General features: G+C 41.4%; 1 protein-coding gene across 1 annotated transcript; it reads right to left on the bottom strand.

The window, feature by feature from the left end:
• Window positions 1-2,462: 2,462 nt before the first annotated feature.
• LOC111148177 (mitochondrial ribosomal protein L19) lies at window positions 2,463-10,406 on the bottom strand. Its single transcript, XM_022504626.1, has 6 exons — window positions 10,304-10,406; window positions 10,013-10,130; window positions 6,312-6,430; window positions 5,964-6,098; window positions 3,016-3,197; window positions 2,463-2,862 (listed from the first exon to the last, which is right to left on the bottom strand). Exons 1-6 carry the CDS (start codon window positions 10,404-10,406, stop codon window positions 2,641-2,643), a joined length of 879 nt encoding a protein of 292 aa, XP_022360334.1. The 3' UTR covers window positions 2,463-2,640.
• Window positions 10,407-11,807: the final 1,401 nt, after the last annotated feature.

Raw genomic sequence — 11,807 nt, 5'->3', positions numbered from 1 at the left:
TTCAAATGACCATTAAAATATACCACAGGGAAAGAGACAGGACAAGATGCAACCAGTAGAAAACACTGCAAGGTTATTAATGAGACATAAAACCACAGGACAGAACAGTATAAGAAATAATCAGAACACAATTCTGAAAGTTGACAAAGCATATGGATTGACTGGCAGACTCAAGAAAGGCCAATGAAACCAGCAGTGGAGAAATGTGACAATCCACCTAATTCACCCCTCAGAACTGTCCAGTCAGCAGATCCAGTCCCTTGGCAATGGCGGGGGGGGGGGCGGTTAAGGACAGTGGTTAAAACAAGAACTTAACGAAAACTACTTGGAGGTTATATCCCTAATATCCCTTCCCCTACTACTCACCATGGCTTGTTGGCCAAAGAAAGTTTTCTGCACTTCAGACACTGTGTGAGTAGCAAGCCACAAGTGTGTTGGTGGGGAAGGGGGAAGATGGACAAGATGGCCACATACACTTGCTGTGCCAGAAATTCCATCCTTCTTTCCCCATAAAGTTTACACAACACTGGCAGAGAGATATTTCCCATCCAGGAAGGAGACGGAAGCCTCGACTCTGGAGAATCTGACCAAACCAAGACATTCACCTGGAGAATGGGCCCCCCCAAAAAAGGTCCACCCAGATAACCCTGAAAACAACCCTTTTCACGAGTCCAAGGCTCCTAAGGAGCTTTTTAGTCCATTGTTCAACCAGAAGTAGACATCTGATGTCCTGGCAACGCCTAAAACAGGAACACACACACACACACACAGGAGAAATTTGAAGAAAACAGATCCTGCAGAAAAACAATTAAAAAAAAAAAAAAAAAACCAAGAGCACACAAACACTATGAATATACTCAATGGTAACAGAACAAATCCATAGGCAAGAATACAGAATAAGAACGAAGTACTAATAAGAAAAGGAATAATCACAAATCAAAAAGGGATTTTCAGATTTAGAAATATGAGAGCGAAGCAGAGTTGGAAGATTGAATTAAAGAGCTAAAAAACAAACAGATGGGGTTGTGGGTGGGATAGGGATAGGGATCCATCCTGGAGAGCCATCAAAGAGCAGTGGAGGAGAGGACATCATCAATGAATAAGATTCCGCACCCTCCTCCCCCGTCGAAGTGAAAGATACAAGTTAGCATACTGAAAGGATACATCAAATGTCCACCATAATGGATAAATATAGATTCACACCAAGGCACATCACTGTGAAACTGTATCACCTTGAGAAGTAAAACAGTCTACAAGCTTTCGAGTCACATACAAAGAACAGAAATCAAAATAGGTTTTGATTTTGCAACACAACTGGAAATAAGACAATGTAGCAATATATTCAAAATTCTGAAGATTACACCCCACCTAGAATTCTACAAAATATTAGATATGATAAACATGTAAGGTCTCAAAAGATTTATATTCGTACATACTTCCTCTAGAACTTACCAAAAGGTATGTTCCAGAAAACAGTAACAATTAAACAGAAAGCCAAAAAATCCCCAAAACCGATCAGCACAGGAGAGAAGTGAATGCAAATCCCCAGTTAGCCAAGCACCAGAGGCTGGATCCACACAGCATAATTTAAGACATCTTACATGTCTTCATGAGCGTTGCCCTCGTTAAGACCTGTGCTGGCCCTGTGCGGTACTGTACTCTTTTTAATCTGAGGAACAGCATGCTCAGGGAAGCCTAGCTCAAACTACCCCATTGAGACTGGTTTTCACCATGTCCTTACGCGCCAGGTTTCCACTCCATTCAGCTACATGGATCAGCAAGGACACTCCCAGTAACCCACAGAAGTATTGTTTTGAGCTGTCCTCTGAGCTGGAGTTTGATTCATCATGAGGTGAAAACCAGAGCATATAGAGCAGTCTACTCCCTCCACCACATTTCTGCCAGGCATCAGTTACCCACCCTCTGGCCTATCAGATGGCCTGTGGTGAGCCTTCTATTTAAGGACTCACGACCTTAGCCATGAACCGCCTCAAAGTGATCTTGTATATTCTCAGGGAAAATGCAGCTGGACTATGACCGGAAGACTTAGGTTCTCCCTGAAGCCTTCATGTAATAATGATATTGTCCTCTTGTATCTGCCAACAGGTTTCCCCAAACAAGGTATGTTGTTTTAGAATGTATATGTAGGTAATAAACCAAAAGAAATGCAAGGGAATGACTGACACAGTCAGGATAGTGCTTGTATCCAGGGGAGGAGAGAAGGATGTATTTGCAGACACAGAAATCCAAGTAAGTGTTCTGTTTCTTAACCTTCTTAGAGATTACTAAATGTTTTACCTCTTGCCCTGAGGTATCAATGTTCACTTTATTATTATTCTTCATATCATCTCTTTCTTGTATTTACAATTTATTTTACAAACTTAAAAAAAATCATCCTACCACTTCCATGTTCAGGATCCAGACTCGATGAAGAGCATTTTGGTAATGAGATAACTCTAAAGTAACGAACTGGTGTGCTCATTTTATTTATTTTTTTACAACAGTACAACAGTACTTGTAAACTAATGAACGTTAAGTTGATTTAATGACTATGTCCTCATATAAGAAATTAAATTGGTCCTTAAAGAAATCCTCCGGGAGTCAGCATCTCCTCTGCAAGAACAGAACTGATTCTCAGAATCAGGACTTTTTCGATGCTTCAATTTCGTCCCATATTGCAGCCTCGATTTTTGAAGTATCATATTTCCGCATCATATCGAACTCAAGCCACGGCTGACTCCACTTCTGAGCTTCTTTGATTTGCTCTTCAGTTAAACAGAGATCAAATCTGATGCCTTTAATATTAAATTTGGGACGTTCCCAGCGTTTGGACCAGGGTTTAGGCTTCATTTTTACTTTCAGCTATGGAAGATATAAAAAATAATAATAATAATAATAATTTAAGCTGATAATCACAAGCAAATATTCTTCTAAAAGTTTTCATTAAGATGACTCTTTCTTACAGAGAATTCTCTTTCTACAGAGAACTTTCAGTTCCAAAAGTACAGCTTATACCTGATTCACAGGAACATCGTGGCTAGGTTCATGTGCTACCGGCTTCATATCCATATCAAAAGTGCTGTATTCCGGAAGGGCGTCTCGTAAGTACAGCAAACTATCATCCAGCCGTTTCTCTAATTTGACCACCTGGATCTCCTGGATTCGAGGATTATAAAGTTCAAAGCAAATCTCAACACCTAAAAAGAGAAAATATATTCTTACCCTCTAAACCCAGATGTCTGCATATGCCTCCTACAACAGTAAGAACTACTTCATAACGGAACTTGCAGTTTTGCACATAGGAAATGTGACATAAATTTGTCATTTTTAAGATGAAGATGATCAACAGAAAAAGAAACAAGCTAAAGTCCATGTAGACAAAAAAGTGAAAAATCTGAGAATCTGATAGTTTAAAGAAAAATGTCTTCTATAAACAGGCACACATCTCTTCACGTTCTGATAGTAGTCACACGGAGAAAATTTGAGGAAATTCTTCACTGCCGTGTTCTTGTTTATTTTTTAATTACTTAAATAAAAGTTAATCTTTTGCATTAAGGGCAACAGGACTGATGACGTAAAAAAAAGAATAAATAAATTCTCAAGTTCTAACTTTGGTTTAGAAGCCCCTCTAAAGGACGGCCTGGGTTTTAAAACATGCTGGGGCCCTCTATATGAAGCAAGCTCGGAACCCCTGAAGATATGTCTTCTGTAGTATCAAATGCTATAGGGAAAGAGTATATTCTCAGGTTTCCTGAAATAAACCCAAGAGAAATACAAATATATGTGATCATCATTACATCTACTATTTAATGCCAGGATCTAATCCATGATTTACTACATACCTGTTCTGTTCCAGGTACTCAGGATTTAGGAACTGTACCTATAGTAAACTCAAAATAGGTCAAGATCCTTTTCTTCTCCTAATGCTTACATTCTAATGGATGACAATAAACACACCATAATCTCACTTACAATTCATAATTTCACTTAATATCATAGAGTCAAGACAAACAGTGATAACATGTGGCTAGGGAATAAGCAGAACAAAAATAGTATAGTCAGAGAAAGCCTCTCTGAAAAGATGATCTAAACTGATCTAAACGATAAAGGTGCCTGGCTGGCTCCATCAGTAGAACATGCGACTCTTGCTCTGGGTTGTAGGTCTGAGCACCACGTTGGGTAGAGACTACTTAAAAATAAAATCCTAAAAAAAATAAACAAACGGACACTATAAATAGTCAAGAAAACTCGAGGCAGAAAGGACAGCAAATGTAAAGGTCCTGGGGTCTTAACAAATTTGCTATATTGGGACAAAAACAGAAAAAGGTCCTTCTGGCTGGAGCCTAGTGAGGTAGTGGGTCAGGAAGGTAAACCAGACATACAGCACAGCTGCCGGCAGGGAGCAGTGGTGGTGTGGACGGGAGTGGTGGCCATGGAGATGGAGATGGAAACAAACAAAACAGAAGTATTTTTTTGGAGATTAAGCCAAGAAAAACCGATTGACTGGATGTGGGTGAGAATGGAGAATAAATAAACGATTTACAAGCTATTAGTAAGCTATTTTTATAGCTTCTAAATTTTTGGTTTCAGTAAACGGGTGGGCAGTGGTGCCGTTTCCACACATAGAAAAAACAAAGAGGAACACACTGTGAGGGGACACAGAATCCTATTCGGAACTCAAGCTTAAAAGACATCCAGTTGGAAATGTCGAAAAGCTAATTGTTGTTGTTTTTTTTTTTAAAGATTTTATTTATTTATTTGAGAGAGAGAGAGAAAGAGTGTGAAAGAGAGATCAGCAGGAGAAGAAGACTCCCTGCTGAGCAGGGAGCCCAATGTGGGACTTAATCCCGGGACTCCAGGATCATGACCCAAGCCGAAGGCAGTTGCTTAACCAACTGAGCCACCCAGGCGCCCTCGAAAAGCTAACTGTATGTGCAAATCTGGAACTTGGAAAGGGTCAGTTCCCAAGATACAGATTTGGGGCCTATCATCATATGGATGGTATTTAAAGCCAATGGACTGAAAAAACCACCAAAGAAAGTTGTTTTTCCCTCCAACCTGTCCACAGAAAGTACTTTAGGGGAGGGTGAGAGGGAGTGAACAGCCCTGGAGGAGTCGATGGCCAGTATGTCACACACAGAACTGCACACAGCTGACCACAACCCTGGGAGGTAGAAACTACTATTATCTCAATTTTAAGAAAGAAAATCAAACCAAGGTCCGTCTAAATTACACCTGTGCTTGTGTCTTTCTATTATAAGCGTCTTCGAGCACATGACCTGATGGAAGGCACACATTTCTGCAACCAGCCTAGTCCTGCTGAGCCCCTCACGTAGGGCGCCACAGGTCAGGACCACATAAGAAGAGTCACTGTTCTCACGGTTCACTTTTCTTGAATATAATACTTCACCGTCGGGGATCACGTCCTCGAAGCACACAAATCTGAAGAAGAAAACTTCACTGTCCTGCCATTTTGACTCATAGTCTTTCTAAAAGAGGCCACTTGGGCCTCTGTCTTACTAGGCATAAACAACAAATTCTGCCTTTTTAAAGATTCCTCCGATTCTTATCAAACTGTGATGATTGTGGTGACCATCACAATATAAAGCAAAACAGGGGCATCCACTTTAGGACAAAGTGACTCATCCAGACATCACTGTGTTTATCTTAATGTTCTCATGAGTCATTTACTCCAGCAATGAATGTCCCCACACTGTGTACAGTCCCCTGTCTCCTCTTGTGAAGTGGCCAGAGGCTGGCAAGTCCGTTGTTGCCAGGTTGCACAAGAAGCCAACCTCCTGGGGAAGTGCCGCGTGGACCATCCATCCGGTGGCCTGTCCCGGTCCATTCTTGGGCCCCAGGCTCCACGGCAGTGCCAGATGCCTCACCCCAGGATGCAGAACACAAAATGGAATCCTGAGACAACACTTTCCAAAAAATCAAACTAATGCAATGAAACCTACCTTGTCCTTCGATAGTATTTCTAAGGATAAAAGTGGCTCCAAGACCAGCTCCTGATCTCTGGATACAGATCCCCAGAAACTGGCTGGTTTTCCCACTAGCAATCTGGTCGGCTGTGGTCACGCGAAGTATGCTTCCTACACATGCAGAGGAGAGGTGAACTTTGACATGACATGCAGAAACACATGAACAGCATGACCAGGCAACCTCATAACTTCTTAAATATTTTAATACATTAGGAAGAAGTACCTCGTTTGGGCAAAACCCAGAGAGGTGGAAAACATCTCCCCTAAGTGAAGAAAAGGAGCCCTTCCCACCACTAATAATAAAAGCACCCGGCTCTTACTGACCAACGTAGAACTCTGGAATATGGACTACTTTTCTCCTTTCTAACATGTCTTTTCTTTCTATCTGAAACTTCAGAGGATTTGTTCTTCCCCTTGGAGGAATAAATTCAGGACTCAAGAATCTGTGAAAAATAAAAATAAAAGGCAAACTTAAAAGAGAAACTGTTGGTTTACCAAAAAAATTAAAGACTATGACATTGATGTGTTTTATTTGCTCTTCTCTAAAGAAAAGTCAATTCTTTATTCCTAAAATTGTTGTTAATACCCATGAAAATAGCTAACAATTCCTGAGTACTCACCTGGCATTAAGGGCTTATGAAAACCAAGAGTATAGAATAATGCTTACAACAATCAGGTGGGTATAGGGTTATCATCCCTTTTCACAGATGAAAATGAGGCTTGGAGAAGGTAAGTAACTGACATATTGTTATATTAACTATATACTTATCAAGTCAAGATTTAAATGTAGGCATGTCTGTCAGGCTGCAAAGCCTAGGGCCATAAACCACAGGCCTCATATTGAGTTGTACATGTTAAAACAAGTGACACTAGAAAAATACAAACCTAGAAATCATTAACTGCAAACTAACTTTATTTTTTTTTTTAAAGATTTTATTTATTTATTTGACAGAGAGAGATCACAAGTAGGCAGAGAGGTAGGCAGAGAGAAAGAGAGGGGAAAGCAGGCTCCCTGTTGAGCAGAGAGCCCGATGCAGGGCTCAATCCCAGGACCCTGGGTTCATGACCTGAGCCGAATGCAGAGGCTTTAACCCACTGAGCCACCCAGGCGCCCCTGCAAACTAACTTTAAAAGTAATCTCCCTATTCTCTTAACTTCACTAAGCTAACTTCTTTACAGCATAAATTGCATTACCCTGAAAATTCATGTCCTTATTACCCATCCCAAGAAATAAGTGATCAATATACTTGAAGCCCCAGTGTACACCTCCCTCCCCTCAGTTAATTATGACGGGTAATTCATTAAATTTGGTGATGATTATTCCTATGCATTTCTTCCATTTCCCTAATGTTGCTTCACCAGTCTCTCAGGAATTCCCAGGGGTACCCTGAAACTGGCTCCCATATTTTTTTTTTTTAAGATTTTTATTTATTTATTTGACAGACAAAGATCACAAGTAGGCAGAGAGGCAGGCGGAGAGAGAGGAGGAAGCAGGCTCCCCACAAGCAGAGAGCCCGATGCGGGGCTCGATCCCAAGACCCTGGGATCATGACCTGAGCCGAAGGCAGAGGCTCTACTCCACTGAGCCACCCAGGCGCCCCTGGCCCCCATATTCTTAAGGGAAAGGAGATACCAAAGAAACAGGCCACTTCAGGTGGGCAGGTGGCAGCTTCAGTAACAGCAAACGGAACTTACATACGGGCTTATTTTGGGTGGCAGCAAGACAAATGAATCCCCATACCCACTGTCAAATCTTAAAAAGTTATAAAGAGGCCCTAAGTGGGCTCAGTCACACATACCATATAGTCATTTTCAACACGACAGCATCATATCAAGGCTTTGTCTTTGGAGCAGTCTGGTGGGGGCAGGAAAGGCAAGCAAAACCCACATTCCAAGAAGAGGGGAGGGGGCGAGCAGGCGGCATCCAGCCCATATATCAATCAGTGGTCGTGTCTATTTTTTTTTTTTTTTTAAAGATTTTTTTTTTTTTTTTCAATTTATTTGAAGGAGAGCCTGAAGTAGGGCTGGATCCCAGGACCCCAAGATCATGCCCTGAGCAGAAGTCAGATGCTTATTGAATGAGCCACCCAAGGTGCCCCAGTGGTCATGTCTTTTTGATGATGATCCCCAACACTCAATTTCCTCTGAAAATTTTTAAAGCCACCAACAAATTGAAATGGTAATACAATGAACACCCATATATACATCACCTTGTTTCACCAACTGCCAACATTTTGACATATTTGCTTCATATACACATGCAATTTTTTTCCTGAACTATTTGAAAATGTCGAACATCAAGATGTTTCATCCCTGAATACTTTAGAAAGCTTCTAAGAATAGGGACTTTCTGCTACATTTACCATAATACCTTTATGACATCTAAGAATTTCTGCATTAATTCAATAATATAATCTGTTATGTACTTTGCATTTAAACTAATTTAAATCTATTTAAACTCCTATATCTAATTGTCATGGAAAAGATCTTTTACAGCTGTTTGTTGCCCAGTCTAAACTATCAAAAGCTTCACACATTACACCTGAGTATTACTCCCTTTAGTCTCTTAAACTGGCACTGTTCCTCATCTTTGTATTTTTGTAACACTGACTGTTCTGAATAGTCAAAGCCCATTGTATTATAGACAATCCATGGATTCTGGATTTATTGTTTCCACATGTGTAGACCAAGTGAAACATTTTGGGTAAAAATATTACACAGGTGATCATGAGACTGTCTTACTCTATCACATCAGGAGATATATAACGTCAGCTTGTATGGCTACTACAGAAGCTAGGTTTGATTGCTTTGTGAAAGTGGAGAATTTCCCCTATGAATTTTATACTTTACATATGCATGTATGTCTGGGAAACATAAAAATGTTATCATACTGTATCAATTCTTCTGCAGGTTGCTTTTTTCCCTACACATCTTAATTGTGAAGTTCATCCATGTTAGCTTTAGTTCATTCATTTTTCACTGCCGTATAACACTCTATTACATAAATGTATTTGCCTATTCACCTACTGATAGATATCTCTGTGTTCATCCTTGTACATGTATCCTTAAGGGTACATATTTATTATTTTTTTCGTATTACTTTAAGTTGTGTACCAACCTGATGGAACGATATACACAACCTCAAACTTACTAAATTTTGTCCAATTGTTTTCCAAAGTAGTTACATGATTTACATTCCTATTTAACTGAATGGTATGAAGTTTTGCCATTTAAAACAGGTATTCCTTTTCCACCTTAAAAAAAGGCTGTATAAGGAAATCTTTTTTGAATCTCTGGCTTCCATAAATTCAGTGTTACTTCGGCTTAGAACAGGATATTTGCAAAGTTAAACACACACACACATAGGCACACAAAGGTAATCCAATCAACAACAAAGAGCCCTTTCAGAAAGCCTTATATCACACCAAGTTTTTCCCGCTAAAAACTGGCTTTTTAGTAAGGTTGCTGTACAGTTCTACGCTTTCTGCAACTCCTAGGTCATCTAAATTTACAGGTACCTCCAAAGTTACCAGCATTCATTAAAGTGGGTCAAGCTTTCAACCCATTGTTTTGAAAGGCAAATTTAAGACGCAAATTAGCAGAAAATTTTATCGCTGTATCGCAGTTTCAGGAAACTAAAACAAGTGAGTTGGGAAGGGAAAACAGGGTGAGTTCTGGCCAACCCATTTTTACTAAGGCAAGGAATAATCGGCTGCTTAAACAAGTAAAATACGATGTGCTTCAGAGAAAATTTCTCAATACAGGCTAAAGGCCGAAGCAAAAAGCTTCAAATCGGGGGAATCCTTGACTGAAGTTCTGATTTAGTAGGACTGCAGAGAAAGTTCAATCCTGGCTTGGAAAAAACGAGGAAGACAAAACTAAGTTGGTAGAGCTCTGCATGAGCCTCATGAATCCTGCACACAAGCTCGTGCACTGAGAGTTCGTTCCAGCTCGGCTTTAGAGTCAAGATCTCCAAAGCAAAGGCAGGTTCCTGAGCGCACAGACCCAAAAAGCCCGGGCCTCACCTCCTTTCCTGAAGCGGCGGACGGCGTTTGTCCACAATGACAGGTTTCGGCGGCGGCTTGAACGCGCCGGGCTCAGAAGGTCTGGTGCTCTGCGGACGCTCCGGCCCCACGCGGGCCCCTGCAGTGCGGGCGACAGAGGTCAACATTGCTCGCCCTGAGCTCCCGTTGAGCCCTGCAATCTCCCCCAACTCGCGGTCCCACAAGGGTTGCCCCTGACTTCTAGGCTCGCCTCCCTCGAACCTGGCCCTGAGCTCCTTCTTGGCCCCAGCTTGCAAGCCCCGCTCCACTTACGCCAGGCGATGGAGGCTGGAGCAGGGAGCAGCACCCTGGCGGCTCGAAAGCCTCGGGACAGCTCCATTGCAGCCCCGCAGGTCCCGGCTATGGAGGCCGCCATGTCCGTTCACTAAGGTCAAGACTACAACTCCCAATAATCAGTGCGACGAGGGGGCGGCTACTTGATGTTGGATGGCGGTTGCTAAGGGACAAAATAATCAAGACTCTCACTACCACCCACCTTTTCCTCTGCATTCTCCCCAACATCCTCCAACCCCGGGAAGTATTGCAGGGAAAGTGCATATTTCTCTAGTTCCCTACAATGTGCCAAGTTTTATCCCTCTATAGGGGTGTTCTCTCAGCCTAGAAAACTCCTTCTTCTTTGAATCAATTCTGTCTTTACTTTCTCAATCTTAGCTACTTAAAAACCACATTATAGGCTCCTAATCTTATTAGGTAACTTCCATTAGCATCATCTGTAATTCAATTTTTAATTTAATTTAATTTTTAATTACATGTGTCATTATTGGATTATTGTCTAGTTCCGACATTACCCTCCTCCACGAGTGCACCGACGGATAAGGTCATCTTTGCTCACTGTTTTATCCCAGCACCTACTAGCTACCTGGCCCTCACTCTTTGTTGAATGCAAGAAAAGGTAAGAAAATAGTTCCTGAAAGAACAGGTGGCACGGGGTCCTCGAGACTACAGAGAGCATTACCCTTTAAGAAGCTAAAATTGGGGGCACTCAGTCAATAAAGCATGTGATTCTTGATTCTTGATTTCGGGTTGTAAGTTCCAGTCTCACCATGGGTGTAGAGATGACTTAAAAAAAAAAAAATCTAAAATTGAGTTTGAGCTGGGCAACTGTGCCTGGGGATAACTGACAGAGATGAAACTGAAAAGAGTAAATTACACCTCTCGCTAAGAAATTTGGAATTTATATCCTTGACAGTGGTGAGCCACTGGAAGGATTTCACACTCAGAGTAATGTGATTATTGATTACTTGTTGGTTATTCTCATTGAATTAATGTCCCAAAGCACCTTGAACTCACCATGTCCATATTGAATACACTATGTTCACCTCCAAACCACCTCCCCACTATTGGCTATCTCAAGCAATGACTTAGACATCCAAACTGTTGCTTAACGCCGAAAATCTCAGGGCCATCCTTGAAGTCTCCCTGTCTCTCCCTCGGTAAAATTCCTAAAACTACACCTGGCACCATAAAACATCTCAAGAATCCTTACACTTTCTCATCCTGTCATCCATATCTCTACTCCAGGTTACCATCCTTTCTCCTCAGGATCGCTGCAAACCACTGCACGTGTTTTCTCATTGGTCTTCCTGCCTCCAGGTTCCTCTAATTCTCCAAGTAGCAACCTGAAAGGTGCCTCAAACATGCATACCTTGTCCTTGTCTTTTCCCAGTTTAGAGCTTTCCATAGTTTTCTGCTGACCCTGGGCTAAAAATCAAATGCTCAAAACAAAAACAAACCCCCTGGGAAAAAAAAATAAATA

The sequence above is a fragment of the Enhydra lutris genome, unplaced genomic scaffold (genome assembly GCF_002288905.1).
Source record: "Enhydra lutris kenyoni isolate GAN:26980312 unplaced genomic scaffold, ASM228890v2 scaffoldscaffold18, whole genome shotgun sequence".
In the NCBI taxonomy this organism is placed as follows: Eukaryota; Metazoa; Chordata; class Mammalia; order Carnivora; family Mustelidae; genus Enhydra; species Enhydra lutris.
Note: the sequence above shows the minus strand (reverse complement) of the source record. Positions and strands in the feature narration are given on the sequence as shown.